This window comes from Silurus meridionalis, chromosome 14, assembly GCF_014805685.1.
Source record: "Silurus meridionalis isolate SWU-2019-XX chromosome 14, ASM1480568v1, whole genome shotgun sequence".
NCBI classification, from domain to species: Eukaryota; Metazoa; Chordata; class Actinopteri; order Siluriformes; family Siluridae; genus Silurus; species Silurus meridionalis.
The window spans coordinates 7,754,297-7,772,892 of NC_060897.1; the positions used below are offsets into that span (position 1 = coordinate 7,754,297).

General features: G+C 36.4%; 1 protein-coding gene across 2 annotated transcripts; it reads right to left on the bottom strand.

The window, feature by feature from the left end:
• Window positions 1-3,792: 3,792 nt before the first annotated feature.
• Window positions 3,793-11,431, bottom strand: LOC124396432 (proline-rich protein 29-like). 2 transcript variants are annotated; one of them, XM_046865576.1, is made up of 6 exons: window positions 11,302-11,431; window positions 9,812-9,899; window positions 5,667-5,773; window positions 5,381-5,574; window positions 4,291-4,361; window positions 3,793-4,054 (listed from the first exon to the last, which is right to left on the bottom strand). In XM_046865576.1, the coding sequence occupies exons 1-6, from the start codon at window positions 11,362-11,364 to the stop codon at window positions 4,002-4,004; spliced, it is 576 nt and encodes a 191-aa protein (XP_046721532.1). In that variant the 5' UTR covers window positions 11,365-11,431; the 3' UTR covers window positions 3,793-4,001. The 2 variants fall into 2 exon arrangements, with proteins under 2 accessions (XP_046721532.1, XP_046721531.1); XM_046865575.1 differs by having other exon boundaries at window positions 5,381-5,589.
• Window positions 11,432-18,596: the final 7,165 nt, after the last annotated feature.

The following is an 18,596-nucleotide window of genomic DNA, read 5'->3' on the forward strand; positions in this document are numbered from 1 at the left end:
GCAAGTGTCTCTGCTAACCAACAGAAGTCATTTCACACATAAGCACATGAACACACACACACACACACACACACACACTTGGCATAAACCACATGCCTCATGCACTTGTGTAAATTAAGCACCAAAACGCTTGAGTTCCATCAAACAGGCAGCAAATTCACCATGTGACAGAAGGAATGGTTCCAACTGGCTTTGCTAGAAATTAAAATCAAAATGATTTTACTGAGCCAAGTTATTTTAGTGGTTCGAGCATGAGAGGTGTTATTTTTTTTCCTTCTTATTCTTGCTCTTTCTTCCAGATGGAACTGATTTGTAACACCTTCCTTTTCAAACTTACCATAAAATCTTTTTGTCACAAAATTGGTGTGAAAATACTCACTCATTTGTATGAGGTGGTATCAAAAACTTTTATGGTGTAACTGGTGCTATTCTGACCACATGCTTTACCACATCTGCAATTTTATCATGGACAGCAAGTTAGAACAAAGAGCAAACGTGAAATTCTGTGTGAAACGGCAAATCTGCCACAAAGACGTTTGACACGACATACAATAGACATGTGGCAATGCTGCAATGACTCATTTGAGGTGTTTTGAGTGGCCTGCATGCTTCGAGAGTGCAACGACATCACTGAAAGATGACGAGCGATCAGGAAGACCTTCAATAAGCTCAACCCCCAAAAATGTCGATACCATTTGGCTCCTGCAGACTTTCCCTTCCTCCCGAAGATATAGATCCAGCTCAAAGGTCTCCGTTTGATACCATTGCGGAGATCCATCGCAAATCACAGATGGTTCTTGACACGCTTCGAAAAGAAGACCTCCAGGACACATTCCAGAATTGTCAGGAATGCTAGGAGCGCTGTATTGTGCACGGGGACTATTTTAAAGGTGATAGTGTGTAAATATATATAAATAAAGTATTTTATTGCAAACCGAGCTAGTCTCAAATCTATTTGATACAACCTCGACAAAATCCACAAAAATAAACCCAAATTTTGTCTATGTTCAAAAGTAACATATCTCTTTATTGCTTTATTTATAACTTTAGAGGAACTGACCGATGTCAAGCTATTAGTGAACAGTGCTTGGATCCCTCTGATCACTTCATCTGGTTCTATTTATAATTATTTTTTAAACAATTGCTTTTGCACTTTATTAAATTCTGCTCTTTTTTTCGGCAGCCCTTATTCTAAAATTGGAACGATACAAAGAAGAGTAGCAAGGATGACACACAAAACCGTGAAGTGTTATAACGCTTGTAAGAGGGTCATTGCTCAGTGGTTAAGGCTCTGGGTTACTGATCGGAAGGTCAGGGGTTCGAACCCTGGTATTGCCAAGCTGCCACTCTTGGGGCCCCTGAGCAAAGCCCTCAAGCTTCTGTTCTTCAAAGGTGCTGTATCATAGCTGAACCTGTGCTCTGACCACCGCTTCCTATCATTGCTGGGATATGAAAAAAAATACTTTTTTCGCCTTTTATATGTGAAAACCAGATTCTTAATGCTTTTGTGCTCATCATAGCACGTGAGTGAGTGGATTGTGCATGGCCTACCAAAGCAGCACACAGATCTGTGAATGTCATATATCCTCAGACAATAAGCAATAGGTCAGCAATTTATTCACCAGATTCACCTCATATCCTCCTGTCATATCCTCACACACCGATTTAAGGCACAGTCTGCTTATTATAAACTCTGACTCATCCTCACACAAAAAGAGTGACCCTTACTGACCTCTGCTGTTCAGATGATAGAATTACCCTCTTTCATTTCACTTCTGTATTGCACACGTCAAATCTACCAACAGTGGTCCATGTTTACACTTTGACCATTTCCTTTTCAGCATTGTGTCTAAGTATACTGCACTTCACATGTTTGTGTTGTTGCTTTATTCATACTTTTGTAACACATATACATTGATCAGCCATAACATTGCAACCACCATTATTTCATCATGCAAAGGGGAGGGATGTACAAGGTGGCACAGGAAAATTTTGGAACTAGGAGTTAGCCACCCTGGAGTATCAGCAATTGTTTAAAACCAGTGCGATCTCGTTTATAAACAATTAGTTATAATGGAGCAGTGGAGTGGTGCGCAACGAGCGTTCGATGTGAAACCTTTTATAAGAAGGGTAACAGTGTGAGTGTTGCGCAAGGGGGATTTTGGCATTATTATGAATTAGGACGTTGCGATTGTGTCCAAACTGCTCATGCGATTGCAACATAGGTGCATAATTTCTAAGAAACAGCTCAACACAGCACCTTGAACAGCCTCATATTTCTCTGATTTCTTTTTAAAGGCTGAACCTGTTTCTTAAAAATTTGCAAATGACACACAATCATGACATACAAACTAGTACATTACAACTAGTAATGACACAGAAATTCCTTTGCACAGCATTACAATTCTGATAAAATGGCAAATGGTTCTAAAAGAGGTCGCACTGGTTCCAAACAATTGCCGATGCCCCAGGATCGCCAAATCCTAGGTCCAAAATTTCCCCTTATCCTTAACCACTCTGTATTGGGCTGAAAGTGAACTGTCAGCTTTTGAAGTTGATGTGTTTAAAGCAGGATAAGTTGGCAAGCATAAGGATCTGAGGGATTTTTAAAGGACCAAAATGAAATGGCTAGTGGAATAAGTGTCAAAGCATTTCTAAAACTGAAAGTGTTTTGCGGTTTGCAAAGGTATGCAATTGTTAGAACCTCAAAGTGAAGCAAAGAAGGACAACTGGTAAATTGGTGACAAGCTCATGGGCACGAACTTGGACTCTGACATCAAAACATTAGTCTGAACAGTAACTGCTTGAACAATGTTTCGGTCCATCTTTTTTTTCCACAATTCTAACACACAGATGTCGTCTGGTTATCTTTCTTGGTTGGTTCAAACCTAAACTCAAAAGCATGCTCAAAAACAACATTTCCTTATATGATGCTGACATATTTAGGTAAACTTGAATCCCACAGAGGAGCTTTGCGTTTGATCTCAAAAAAAGAGCTGAAATAGCTGAAAGGGTTCATGCAGTCTCTGATAGAAAGACACCAGAACACACAGTGCACTGCAGCCTGCTGTGTAAGAGGCTGCATAGTGGCAGAACTGTCAAAATGTCCAACCTGACCCCTATCCACCTCCGATATTACCTATAATGGCCATGTGGGCATCAGAACAGGATCATGAAACAATGGGGAAAAAAGTGGCCTGTTCTGATGAATCACGTTTTCATTTACATCATGTCGGTGGAGGGGTCCATGTGCATGTGTGTGTCTCATGCCTGGGGAAGAGATGCAACCAGGACACACAATCGGAAGAAAGCAAGCCGGAGAAGACAGTGTGATGCTCTGGGCAGTGTTCTACTGGGAAACCTTGGGTCCTGGCTTTCACACAGCACTTTTCTGACACAGTTCAAAACTTTAAAGATCAGACTCATATATGCAAATTGTTGCTCACAGATATGACTAAGTAAAAAATGCTGTTAGGTTGCTCAATCATTTAATGGTCATTAAATCAATTTGATTATTCGATTTGATCCTTTCCATCACTTTTTTTTCTCCACTTTTATGTTTATAATCAAATGATTTCCTGATCCTTTTGGCGAGTAAGTTGTAGCCTGATGAGCTGTTAGAAACATATTATTTTAACTAAACAAAGCGAATAGATGCCATTCGGACCATTAGCGACTTCTAAAAACACATAATGGAATCTGAAATACTGTGCGTTTTCTAGACTTCCTAGGAAAAGGGAAATCTATCAAACGGTACAACATTAGTACAAAGAATGAAATATTGAATTCATCTCAGATGAATGAAGTTCAAGTTTAATTCATTATGTATAGGAAAATAAATTGCTACCAATAAGAAGATTTATTTAACAGGCTAAAGCGACTCAACACTTTATTACAGCATGTTCTCACAACAGATAAATTGCTTCTGAGCTGATGTGTCTAAAGATCTGTTTGTCAGTGTCTCTAGGAAGGTCCATCCAGGATGCATTATTGTTTCTGTTTCATTGCTGTGTCTCCTCTTGTCTGTGCTGCCTTCTTTCTGCTTCATAATACTCTGCAAGGAAGTGTGTGAAAAAGAGAGAGAGAGATTTTGAGATTTAGGTATTTTTGCTGTTGGCTCCACACAATTCTATAGAGAGAAAAACTGTATGCATTCTCTATTGCCATTAATATCCCCAAATAAATAGAGTGTGTGTGTGTGTGTGTGTGTGTGTGTGTGTGTGTGTAGATGCGTGTGTGTGTGTGCATGCGTGTGTGTGTGTGCATGCGTGTGTGTGTGTGTGCGTGCACCTGCAGCAGGAAGAACATCAGGTCCAACAGTGCCTGTTGCGCTCGGTGGTGGTGGAGGGTGAACAGCTTTCCTGCAAATTGTTAGTGACACACATCAAGTGTGTGTGTGTGTGTGTGTGTGTGTGTGTGTGTGTGTGTGTGTGTAAGGCATTTACCATTTGAGGTTAAAAAAGAACAACTTGTGTTTTCTGATTTGTGTTTCCACACTCAGCATAATGTAATTATTTATGTGAACTGGTGCTTATATAATCATAGACCTAGTGATTTAAACAAAATAAAGAAATCCAGATTTTTATTTGTATAAGAATATAAATGCACTTTGTAATGTATTGGTTGGACAATAATGATTATATTTTATGTATTTTCAATTTAAAGCCCTTATATAATATATGGACATTGAATATTACAGGTACACAATTGTATAGGATGTCTTTGGATGAGGTAGCATTACATTTTCCCTTCACTTGAACTAGGCGACCCAAACCTGTTTCAGCATGACACTGACCCTGTGCACAAAGCTAAATCCATTAATATATAGTTTACATAAGTTTGAGTGTAAGATCATTAGTAGCCTGCTATAGAGCACTGACCTCAACCTTTCAGAACACCTTTGGGATGATTTAGAACGCTGACTGCACCTTAGACCTCCTCACCCAACATCCTGACTTTACCAACACCCTTGCCTGAATTAGAACCAATCTCCACAAGCACACTCTAAAATCTAGTGGAACATCTTTTCAGAAGAGTGGAGGTTATTATAACAGTAAATGGAGACTAAATGTTCAAAAATGCTTTTTACTTTTGGAAAAGTATGTAGTTTTCTCACTGCTTCATTGAAAAAAAAATTATGTTACAAAGTATTTTTACATAATTCTGGGGAATTCATTTGTTTATTAATTCATTTTGGTATTTGCTGAGTTTTGGATTACCTTTCAATAACCATTGATTCAGAGTCTCATATTGACCATGTGGTTAAAATAATAATTCTTATACAAACTTATGGAGCAATAACACAACTCGAAGGAAATTTTTGAAAAGCAAAGTATCAATGCGTAGGATTTAGTGTAAACTAAAGTTTGTCCCCCCTTACCTGTCTCTGTGTCCTATGTCGTGTGAAGGGTATGTAGGATCCTGAAACCCTGGAATAATCTGCAGAGGAAACTGAGACTGAATCGGTGCCTGAGACACAGTAACCCATTCGTGATAAGGTACACAGGGGGGGCAGGGGTAATGGTGATGATACACCTCTGGCTCCACCTCAGTTGTTACAAGTGCACCTGGATGCTGTTGTAGTGTAGACTGTAAACAAGTTAAGCTGCACTATTTAACATTCATAATTTAAAAACAGCTTGAACGCACAAGTGTTTCTATTTTACCTCATGTGCTTGCGTGTACCCGAAAGAACTGAGTGCAGACATGGTCATGTTGTTCATGATGACCTGGTGCATCTGAGCATTCTGCATCATCATCAGCTCTACAAGGTCTGTCAAACACACACACACACACACACACACACACACACACACACACACACACACACACACACACACACACACACACACAAACACACACACACACACACACGTTTAAAAACAGGCAACTCTCAAGTGGTGGCATTCGTTGTGGCACAAGACAAATATCCATGCATGCCATACCATGAGCTTCCACTAGATAGTGCTTTGTGAACACATCTCTTTTGGTTAGAAATTTAGGTGTGTGTGATGGCAAAAAGAAAACTGCAAACGAATTGCTTCTAGTCTTCTTTCAAAGATTAATTAAGAGACGATTTAATGCATTCTAAAAGATAAATGGATTAATTAAGCATAAATGGTCATCATGGAATCACAAAAAAGCTACAACCTAAAATTATTTGAGAATGTTACCAGGATTAAAACTTGCTTTAGATGTGTGTAAAGATTTGTGAAAAATATTATTATATGGTTAATATGGATATGTGGATAAAAGCCTCACTTCAATCAATTACAAATTAAATTAAATACAATTTTAGTAGCCATTTGATTAGATTCATATAGAACTCCTACAAGTGTCATTTTTATGCATACAGCCTACATGCTCAGAGCATAAAAGTTAACAGATTATACTTAAACTTAATTTGTTATCAGGTTAGATGAAAAACATACATGCTTTCCTTAGAGGTGTTTTGTTTTTAGCTCTCGCTATGAGAGCTTTTGTAATAAAACATATTTTGTTGTTTCCAAATCATTCATTTTTTAGAAATTCGGATATGTTTCAGCACTAACCATAGCCAAGATTCCACAGAAAGAGGTGAATATGACTCATATGGCAGATGTCTTCATTCTGTAGCCCATCATGCAAAATGATCTTGTTTACTCACCACTAAGTTTGCAACGAGTTAATAATAAGCTTCAGGAAAAGTGTGTTGCATCATGGCTTTCAAACACTTTAATATTCTGAATTTTGGGTCAGAAAAGTGTACAAAACTTATCAGATGATTTGTAAGAAGTGTATCTGAGACTAAGACTGCAAAGCCAGTAGCACCTGCATTTTTTATGTGAAAGCTGTATTTTTTTTCATTGATTGATTGATTCATTCATTCACTCCATCATTTATTTATTCATTTATTATCCTTCTGCTTTTGCTTTTCAGTTGTCAGGACAGACCTTTCTACCATACTGAAAAAAAAAATATTTAAACAAGTGTTTAAATCATGTCTAAGATTCTAATCATGTCAGGATTTAGAAAAGATTGTGTTTGCCCAGTTATGTTCCTTCTTACAAGAAAACGATATCTTTGAATAGTTTCAGTCAGGTTTCAGGCTCCATCATAACACAGAAACTGCGCTAGTTACAACCACAAATGACCTGTTTTTAGCTTCAGACCAAAGCTACATCTCTCTGTTAGGTTTGCTGCATTAGAAACTATAGATCAGGGGTGGCCAATCAGTCAGAAACCGAGAGCCACATTTTGGACCGTGTTACCGCAAAGAGCCACATCATACACATGGGCACACATGAACATCACCCATCCCTTCCTCTTACACACACACACACACACACACACACACACACACACACACACACACACACCTCTGCTCAGCCAGATTTATTGTAAATGTCACACACCAACATAATGACAGAAATTTACTCCTACAGTTCTAGGACCACTGGCCAGTCATTTTCAACAATGAACACTGCATTGCCTCACGCACACAAACTCTCAGTTCAATCAAGTCCACAACCAAAAATATAATAATTTACAATAGCGTTTTTCTTTTACTATGCATGTTACTTAGTGGGACTTTTGGCATTCCTTGCCTTGAACAATCCCCTTCAAATCTGCCTCGTATTCCGTTGTTGCCACTCGAAGCAATTCTTTCACATGTGTGTCAGTCAGAACAGGTCGATGCTTTGATGTCACGTGTTTCAGGGTAGAAAACAAGGACTTGGTGGGTTTTTTTATGTGCGTGTTATCTTATTTAGAATGGCAATCGTGATGTTTGGATTTCAGGTGATAAATTAAACCCGACTTGGAGAAACTCTTTGCAGATACACCCCCTCTTGAAATTTCAGCATTGCATGTTTTGCAAATCGCTCTCCACACACCGCAGACATGTTGCTCTTATCCAGATAACCGTGTGCTGGCTGCGCTTTTTATTGCGTCATTACAATTGTGTTTCTGCCGTGTTGTTTTGGTGATTTAGGTATTTCCGAAAATTCTCGGTGCATCCCTGTAATTTATGATTGGCCTCATGCCAAGGTCTGATATACCGCAAAGTTTCCCAGTAGGGGCAAGCTCATTTAAGTCTTAAAAATACCGTATTGAACTTAAGCAAAGCGAACACGCACATTAAAAATCAAACACAAAAAAATCGATATGAACGTAAGAGCCGCATGAAACCAGCCAAAGAGCCGCATGCGGCTCGCGAGCCGCGGGTTGGCCACCCCTGCTATAGATTATGACTTTCTTCTGGATCGCTTACAGAATTACATTGGCATTCAGGGGCAGGCAATAAGATGGTTTAAATCCTACCTGTCTGATCGTTACCATTTTGTAGATTTAAATGGAAACCTATCGAGATGAATACAAGTAAATTATGGGGTGCCACAAGGTTTAGTTCTAGGACCCCTGCTTTTCACAATATACATGCTTCCCTTGGAAAATATTATTAGAAGGCATGGGATTAGCTTTCACTGTTATGCTGATGATACCCAGCAATATATATCACATCAAACCCAGACAAAACATGAGTGTAACTGAGTGTGTCAAAGAATTAAAAGAATGGATGACGCATATCTTTCTATTATTAAATTCTAATAAGACAGAGATTTTGCTCATCGGCCCAAAAACCAGTACACAGAAGCTCCATCATTTCAACCTGCATTTAGAAGCATGTCATGTAAATATTAGTTCAACAGTAAAAGACCTGAGAGTTATTTTAGACAGCAACTTGTCTTTTGAAAATCATATTACCCATATTACAAAAACAGCCTTCTTTCACCTTAGATATATTGCTAATAAACATGTCGTCTATATCTGATGCAGAGCAGCTTGTCTATATATTCATGACCTCCAGACTGGACTATTGTAATGCATTACTAGGTGGTTGTCCTGCATCATCAATAAACCTGAGGTTGCACCAGTTTCCCACCTCAGGAAGATTATGGACCTTTAAAGAAGTAGATGCCGAAGCCGCAAACATCCAGAACTATCTAGAGATGTACCATTTGCACTTCATGTCTGGACATTGGTCGAGTCTGGACATTGGACCTCTTTGAAAGTTTAAAGGCTCTGGCATGGAAAGGCTGGTGTTAAGTTATTTTATGAGTTGCTCAGTAGCTCCTGGTTCCATAACCTTAACTGACTGTATAAGACTGTAGAAAGGACATTAATCATAATCTTACATTCTGGTGCTTATGATAGTTCTCACTCTCCAGTGTTTTGTCTTGTTTTAAGATTTATAACCACACTCGTGATATCACCCAAATGAGGATGGTTCCCTTTTGAGTCCGGTTTCTCTCAAGGTTTGTTCCTCATAACATCTAAAGGGAGTTTTTCCTTTCCACAGTTGCCCATGGCTGCTCATTAGGGATAATTACACATCATTCACTTTCAATTTTTAAATTCTGTAAAGCTGCTTTGAGACAATGTCCATTGTGAAAAGCGCTATAGAAATAAACTTGACTACTTGAAGTGTAAATAATTTAAGCATGGACATTTTTATTGACAAAAGATTATTATACAGCGGAAATCCATTAATTTTGGATGCACACACTTTATTTTATTTTATGTCATTTGTTAGTGAAAACATAGTTTAAAATGTTATTCCTAACGTTCCTGAAAATTCGGTCCAGCTGCGGATTCCTGCGAATTGGGATTTACATCTAGATAATGAGGATAGTGAGGAAAAATTCCCTGATGTGACATAAGCAAAAACTCTTTACAGGGACATGTATACGTGTGTGTGTGTGTGTGTGTGTGTGTGTGTGTGTGTGTGTGTGTGTGTGTGTGTGTGTGTGTGTGTGTGTGTGTGTGTGTATACCCTCCCTGATGTGTCCAGGTCGTAAAGTTGGTGTAGCTTGTGCCATTGCTGAGGGCATCTGCTGGAAGAGTGTAACAGGCTGAGAGGCCTTTAGAAGAGAGACAGATGGGTGTTTCATGTGAAACAACAAGCAAGGATGGACAGCACTGGAAATCAATGGCACTAGGACTGAATTCACACTTCCTGTTTTTCATTTCCATTGAACGAATCTTAAAAATTAATTTTCAAGAAAAGCTGGACATCCTGAGAAGAGGTCGGCCAACCCTGAAGCTAGCTAGCTTGTCTCAGCCCGGGAAAGGGTTTGTTCACCACTTCCAGACCAGTGAATACAAGCAGTACCACTGACTTACAGCCTCTGAGGAGCGGTGCAAATTATGAGTCTGCATCTCTGGTGAGTAGGTTGTATATTATTTAAATGTTTAATGTTTTTGTCATTTTATTAGACAGATATTGATCCTAAACTGCTCCAGATGATGTAGGTGCACAGTTGCGGTTGTAGTGTAGAGGTTTGGAGTCTTAACTGGGTTTCTTGCTTTAGTAAAATGGTATTCACCCTCCATATGTGAAATGCCTCTCTCTCTGTAATGCTACGTGTTGTTATATTGTGTTTTTGTATTGTTTTGATGGTTTCTGAAATCACAACGTGATAGTGGTAATATTAAGAGGTTAATTAAGTTTGGTAATTAAGGCCCATGTACCAAATGCACTGCCCGCCATGGGCTTAATCAAAGAGTCATTTAGTTTGTAAATGTTTGGAAGTTATTTCAACATTATAGATTATGAATCATGAACTGTAACAAGTATTTCAAAAGATCAAACAGAGTACTGGGGGTTAGCAGCAATACTAATAATGTACAGCATTATATATATATATATATATATATTTTTTTTTTTTACCTTACTCTAATCCTAATACCATGATAATATAGGCAAAGGCTAGAGATTATATCATAAAGGAATATTTATATATTATTCTATTTTATAAGGATGTTTGCTCTGATATGTGAAATGCATATGAATTAAATATCTAAAGACAAATGTATATTAAAAAAAGAAAAAGGAAGTGTGTTTAGTCTCAAATCAGATTCAAAACAGATGCATCTCATCTGTCAAAATTCATGTTACTAGTTAAAAATAGTAACGTGAAGCATCAAATCCACTAAAAATCACACTACTTTCATTAGTTTCTTAAGAAATTAGCTGAACATCCCTGTTTTAGATAACTGCTTGAAATCTATTATAATTTTTTTTATTTATTATTTTTACCGCATATTATTCAGCAGCTTCACTGAAAATAATATGAACATACAGCATGACAGTTGGAAATTTTAGAAGATTGAACCCACTGTGTATTATTACATGTTTTGTACCTCAGTTAACGTTAACATGACAATTCTTTTGGATCATCTATTTTTTTTAATTTATTTTTTACATCTGTCAGCTGTGTCAAAAACTCTCAGCTGGTAGGTTAGTAGTCATCGACTACTCACCGGTTGTTGAATGAGATGGAAGTTTGAGAAATCATTGTGCCGGGTCTGTGCTGACTGCTCCATGCTTGTTTTCTTCAGTTTAGCTTAAACTTTGTGCAGCATAACCCATGTGTGTTGACGTTGCCTTGGCATAAAGGGATGCAAACAAACTCTACAAACAATGCACTATGAACAGAGGAACAAAGGAAATGTGCGTGATAGGTGTTCCATTAATTATATTACATGAAAATAGCTTGACATATGCGCATGTAAAACTCCCCAAGGTTGAATTTACACCCACAGTGTACATTTGTGTCCAATAGGACTTATATAAACACCGTAGGAGTTCGTTTAGCACTGTGGATTTTAATGTGTGGGTGACTGTGTGTGTGTGTGTGTGTGTGTGTGTGTGTGTGTGTACTTTATATCTTCTTTCTTCTTTTATCTTACTTCTTTTTTATCACCTCAATTGTCCAAAAAAGTCTTTGTAATGAAAATAATTGAAACAATTTGCATTTGGAAAAGTTACTGGCTGGCATATGACATCCAAATACTATCCGAAATTAAACACATTTAATACTGTTAAGTTCAAATGGAACGTAGCTAGATTTTTATTAGCCCCAAAATTAGGTTACGCTATGAGATCCCATTAGATGTCCTGGAATATAAGTCTTAAGTCCAGAATAATAATAGAATAATATATTATATATATATATATATATATATATATATATATAATTTTTATTTTTATCTTTTATTTTTTACTTCATGGCAGAGCTGGCAAAAGTGCAAAACATTAAATAGAGTAAATAAAATGTGCTAAAAAATGTTGACAAAAAAAAAAAAAAGGTAAACAGGATATCTCGTCAAATATAGCTTAAGTATTTACTTACAAAAATGACTTTCATATGTGTACAATTTACTTAAATACTGTAAAATTTGAAGAATACTGTTTTTTAACAATTAAGTTATCAAACCAAGTGTGATCTTCTAAATGAACAGAAATAGTATATAAAGAAAGGAAAGTCAGCTTGACTGAAACCTAGCAAAAATCTGACTAGCTCACTCAGCTAGATACATAAGACTTTAGTTTTTCCTTGCCACAGTCGCCACCGGCTCGCTCATCAGGGACAAACTTACTTATAAAAAACATATTCACTTTTAATCACCACATTATCTGTGTAAAGCTGCTTTGAGACAATGTTCATTGTTAAAAGCGCTATACAAATAAAAAAATGAATTAAATTGAATTGAATTGAATAAGATACCAGATGCTCTGTGAGAAAAATATCTGAGAATAAGATGGCTAAGATGATAACCCTATTCTTTAAAGGTTTTAGTTTTCATTGATTGATTGATTGATTGATTGATTGATTGATTGATGATTCATTCATTTATTTTCCTTTTGCTTTTTTCTACCAATTTAATAGAAAGCACTAAATATAATTATTTTCAGCCTGTTTTAAAAAAGTTATGGGCACATTTGCAAGAAATAAAAATTCCGACCATTTTTTACATCTTGTACACTAACATTTGACATCTAGCTCATTCAGCTAGCTATTGTTACATCATGAAACATTCACATGAGCATTAACATTCACAAGAGTATTTATTATTTAATGGAATTTATTTGCACTCAAAAATTTATTACATTTATTATATGAAAAAATGATCTCAGATTTAGTTCTGAGTACTGGTTGGTTGTCATTGTTAGTGTTAGAATGTTGTGTTGTTTGCACACTAAAAGTTGTTTGTACACATCCATTTTATATAATATCCTGTGTGAAGGTATGTATGTTCTAGTTAGTTTTGTGTCAGTTTATATTGTTTTATTGAGCCCATTGGTTCTGGTGGAACATTGTGCAATTTATTTGGTTCAAATGACAATAAAAGTCACTCTGCTTGACTTGTTTCTTAGATATCTTCACAGGTTTTGCCTCACATGTTTTGCAGGACAGATATGTTTCTGCAAAACATCTGTCTTTGTTGTTTTAGACACTGATGCCACTGACAAAGATTAGGCATCTGAAAAACAGAGTTTGATTAGATTAGATAATGTATTTATTGTTGCAGGGCCTCAAAAGCGAATAAATAAAACTTTGCATATATTGTATTTGAATTGACTTATAGGGTTTCTTGCTCTGATGATCAAAAAAAGTAATTAACAGTGAGATATGTGCAGTATTTATGCATGATGAAACTACATGTGATTTGTTATTTTTTGTTTGTACAGCTTAAAAAAGGGTGTTTTGTTGATGCAGTTTTGGTTTCTTAATGTGCTTTTCACTTAAGGGCCACTGTAGGCTTCTGCTTCTAATTCTCCTAACATCTGCAATCTCTCTTTCTCTCTCTCTCTCTCTCTCTCTCTCTCTCTCTCTCTCTCTCTTTCACTCTTTCTCTTTCTTTCTCACACACACACCAATCCCACCCTCGCACACAGCAACACATACATAGTAATTAATCAAGGCACGCTCCACAGGCTGGAAGGATCGCCGCTATTTTTAAAAGCCCAGTCACTGTGTGGGCACGAGGCAGAGAGGAGGGCTAAAAGGGAGGGGAAGAGATAAGATTTTGAAATTTAAAGTGTCAAAAAAAGATAGTTATCATAATTGTGCAGTAAAGACATGTGAGGGCATTTAACCTGATAAAAAGAGAGTTACAGAATGATGCAATTCGTCACAGCTGCATGACTGCAGCTCTTGAAGAGAAACGAAGGCAACAAGCGCATTTGGACAATGCTGTCTGAGGGTGTTGCTTGTTGTATTGAGTCAACATTCATGCTGTTAGATAGGTTGCAATTACTCAAGAGCTTAGCCTCCCTCACTGAGTAATAAGCCTTATACATGCAGGGAAAAAGCCCCTTGTAGTTCTCTGAAGGCTGTGTGGGTGCTTTGGAAGCAGGGACATGGGTTCTAACTTTCTGTGAAATCTGCAATCAGGCCAAGTTTCCTTCACTTAGTTGTAAAGAATGTGCAAACTTCACTTTTTCCCCGATCCATCACTGTTATTCATATATAGCATCTCTCTTTTTTCATGCTCTCTCTCTCTCTCTCTCTCTCAAGCAAAATACACTCGTATTTCACCCATCCGTCCTGAATAACTGTTTTATCCTGGTCAGATAAGCAGTGGATATGCAAGATGGGAAAACACACTCACTTTCACACCTATAAGGCCAATTCAGAGTCCACCTAGCAGTCTATGCTTTGAGAAAGTTGGATGAAGCCAGAAGCCTCTGAGGAACCCCTATGAAACTTTGTAGGCGCAGTCACAGGATCGAAGTGGGGACACTAAAGCTGTGATGTACCGCCCACCTGTATTTCACTACTGCATAATTATAATTACCATGGATATTTTATGACATTTTTTATACCTCATAGTGGAGTCTCTATTCACTGAGTATGAGTAGCACATGGACATCATCATACTGAGTGCTTTAGTTATTTAGAGGTTATTTATTAATCATTAGAGGATAGATATCATCAGAAGGGAATCATAGTGATTGGATTGTACCGTACCTGGAATAATGAAACAATTGACTGATATTTATATTATGTAGATATTGGTCAGATATTAGATACTAGCAAGCCCTACTGTCTGAGGCACAAGCAGCGCAATCGTTTTTTTATCACCTACTTATTACTATCCTTATTTCTCCATTTGAGAAGAATCATACATACTGGATAAAGACAAGAATGAGACAGGAAAAGCAGAAATGTGGCAGACTTATCAAAAGGAAATAAAAATCAAGCAAAAAAAGTCTCTTCAATTTAGTGTAGAAATGTAAGTTATTATTTTTTCAAAGGGATTCAAAAATGAAGCATAAGTGTAGCACATTGGTCTTAAATGATCCCACTGGAAGCTACTGACTTAAGTCTGAAAGTGTTTCATCAGAATTGCCTCACATTAGCATACGGAACAAAAACACAATAAATGAGCTATATATGTACTGTATATTTTTATTTTATTTTATTTTTTTATTTTTTTTTACACACTGTTTCTGGTAGTTTGGCCCATTCCTCCAAGCAGATCTCCTCTAGAGCAGTGATGTTTTGGGGCTGTCGCTGGGCAACACGGATTTTCAACTCCCTCCATAGATTTTTTTATGGGGTTGAGATCTGGAGACTGGCTAGGCCACTACAGGACCTTGAAGTGCTTACGAAGCTACTCCGTCGTTGCCCCGGGCGGTGTGTTTGGGATCATTGTCAGATTATCAGTGGTCTTGTATGTCTTCCATTTTCTAATAATTGCTTCCACAGTTGATTTCTTCACACCAAGCTGCTTGCCTATTGCAGATTCAGTCTTCCCAGCCTGGTGCAGATCTATAATTTTTTTTCTGGTGTCCTTTGACAGCTCTTTGTTCTTGGCCATAGTGGAGTTTGGAGTCTGACTGTTTGAGATTGTGGACAGGTGTCTTTTATACTGATAAGTTCAAACAGGTGCCATTAATACAGGTAACAAGTGGAGGACAGAGGAACCTCTTAAAGGAAAAGTTGCAGGTCTGTGTGAACCAGAAATCTTGCTTTTTTTTGTAGGTGACCAAATACTTATTTTCCACCATAATTTGCAAATACATTTTTTAAAAATCAGACAATGTGATTTTCTGGATTTTTTTTTCTCATTTTGTTTCTCATAGTTCAAGTGTACCTATGATGAAAATTACAGGCCTCTCTCATCTGATCTTTTTAAGTGGAAGAACTTGCACAATTCTTGGTTGACTAAATACTTTTGCCCCACTGTATGTATGTATATATGTATATATACTCTTTCTTTAAAAATTGTGTTATATATACAGTACATACATATATACAGTATATATATATATATATATATATATATATATATATATATATATATATATATATATATATATATACTGTATATATAACACAATTTTTTAAGAAAAAGTTATCATATTTTTTTATGCTGGTGATAATGGGATATAGCTATAGTCAGATAGCAACTGACCAAGCGTGATTGCAGAGCTTGTCTTTTGTATTAGTAAAACAGTGCAATTATGTAAAAAAGAGAACACAACAAGCCTCAAGCCAACAAACGAGGCCCAATTTAAGTACAGTTGTTTACAGACTGCCAATAATGCATTTAACCCAAAATTGTGGTTTTCCATAGACTGTGGGTTCGATTGTGCTTTAAAAATGTGCCTATTTTTTTTTTTACTACTTCACTAATACGGCCAATAACTGTATAATTATTTGCTTGAAATTATACAAACACTGCTTTGTGCTGGGATTTGGTCACTAATGGGGTAATAAAAGTATCTGGCAGTGGCAATGATGAAATATACCTGAAAAAAAAAAAGCATAAGCAGCTTTGCCCATTACATAATATTTAGTCTGGAAGACAGGCTTATTCTTTGGTTCTAGTTCTTTCCAACACCATGGAACATAATTGGCAGTAATTATAAATGAGGTTGTTATTATAACTGTCATATGCATAGAGTTGAGAAATGGCACGTTAATGTGCTTTTGCAGGTGCATCAATTCACTCCGTCCCTGCCTCTCTCCATTTTAGAGCATCAACAAAGTGCAAAGGCTTGGTTTTTGTACAGACACATACATAAATTTTAGCTTAAGGCATTTTTTCTGGTCATTCCCAAGTGCCTTTTTTCACATAAAGTATGTAACATTAGCATGTTGACATTTTCTACTATAAAAATTTAAATGAAAAATTCTCTTTTGCACTCATCTCTGTTTAAAGAATGTTTTGGGGTCTGGGTAAAAAAAAAAAGAAACAAAAAAAATGCATGTTAATTTAACCTGGTTCAGGTCCACTAAATATTCCAACTCATTATGTTATTTGTATTCATTTTAATATATTATAAAAATAATACCCACTATATTTGTAATCTAAAGCCTTTTTTAAGCAGCAGTATTTGACAGCATAAAATGTATAGATAGATCATTGTCATGAAAGGAAACAAAATATATATATATATATATATATATATATATATATATATATATATATATATATATTAATAATTTCATAATTTAATAGAAATTATATTAATAATAATCTACACAATATATAAAAATTTCAAGAGAATATTGTATCCAAAATTAGTTTGCATAAAGTTAGTTTGGTTTGGAAGGGAAATTTGTGAACTTTCTTTGTAAACCCTTAGGTTCTTTTAGGGATTATTTAAATGGTAAGTGATTCTAGCTTTGTAAATGGGTTCTACAAGGAAAAGAAAACACAATATACAGATTTCCCATTATGTTTAAACGTTTCCCTGGAGCAAATAACCAAACAACCATTTGGGACTCTAGAATTAGTGCCAGGTTTATGTCACATGACTTTCTGCACCTGAAGCACATTGTCTTACAAATTACCACTTGCATAAAATCTTATCATTCATGACAGCTCTTGTTTCTTGTTTGCACTCCCATGTTTGATGTTGCATAGTCAGGTTAAGGTTTTTATATTAATGTTTACCATCGTCTTCTGTTTTGTGTGTTTACACAATCTTATATTTGGGAAATTGATTATTCTTTGTACACCAAAAGTCTTGTTTATTCCACCACAGGCTTACAAGCTTTATTCTACAAAAAAGCTTTTACAAGCCTTCAACATCAGTTTCTTGTCTTAGAAATACTGTGATGTTAATGAGATTTTTTTAATTAAACCTACAATTTCATTTTTGCATTATTTGTAGATTTAAATCAGATATATAATATAATCAAAATACTCATTTTGTTATGGTGGGTATTTGACACTTAAGTATCTGGAACTATGAATCCAATGCAGAAATTGATTTCTTTCATAATAAACACAATGCCTCGGTGGGCAAAAGTATATGGATATCTGCCCATCACACCACATGCTCATTTAAAATCCATGGGCATTAACACAGGATCTTCACTTTGCTGATATAACACCCTTCACACTACTGGAAAGACTTTCTTGTCGATTTTACATGGAGGCTGTTTTAGTCACAAGAGTATTAGTGAGGTCAGGCACTGATGTCAAGTGAGAAGGCCTGCCATGTAATCAGCATTCCAATTCACCCTAAAGGTGCTCAGTGGACTTGAGGTCAGGGTTAGGGTTTCTCACGTTGTTCAACATAGATCCTGCAATGTCTTTATGTACTGTTTATGTACTGGTTATTGTTATGCTGGAACATATTTAGAAACCTTAGTTCCAGTGAAGAGAAATTGTCATGCTAAAGCTTTTGGCTATATACTATAGATGGAAAGAATAGTTAATTTGTGACAGCATTAATGAGGTTTTTTTATTTGTTTTCCAGTATACCTGTGCATGCCCTAACACACTAAAACTCTTATCAGATTTTCAGATCA

What these genes read in the sequence shown, in the direction of transcription:
- LOC124396432 (XM_046865575.1), bottom strand. Translation starts at nt 11,364, where the DNA reads ATGGAGCAGTCAGCACAGACCCGGCACAATGATTTCTCAAACTTCCAT. An exon ending in ACCTGGACACATCAGGGAGG is followed by an intron (nt 5,774 to 9,811) that starts GTATACACACAC and finishes TGTGTTTGACAG; the next exon opens with ACCTTGTAGAGCTGATGATG. An exon ending in GGTACACGCAAGCACATGAG is followed by an intron (nt 5,590 to 5,666) that starts GTAAAATAGAAA and finishes ACTTGTTTACAG; the next exon opens with TCTACACTACAACAGCATCC.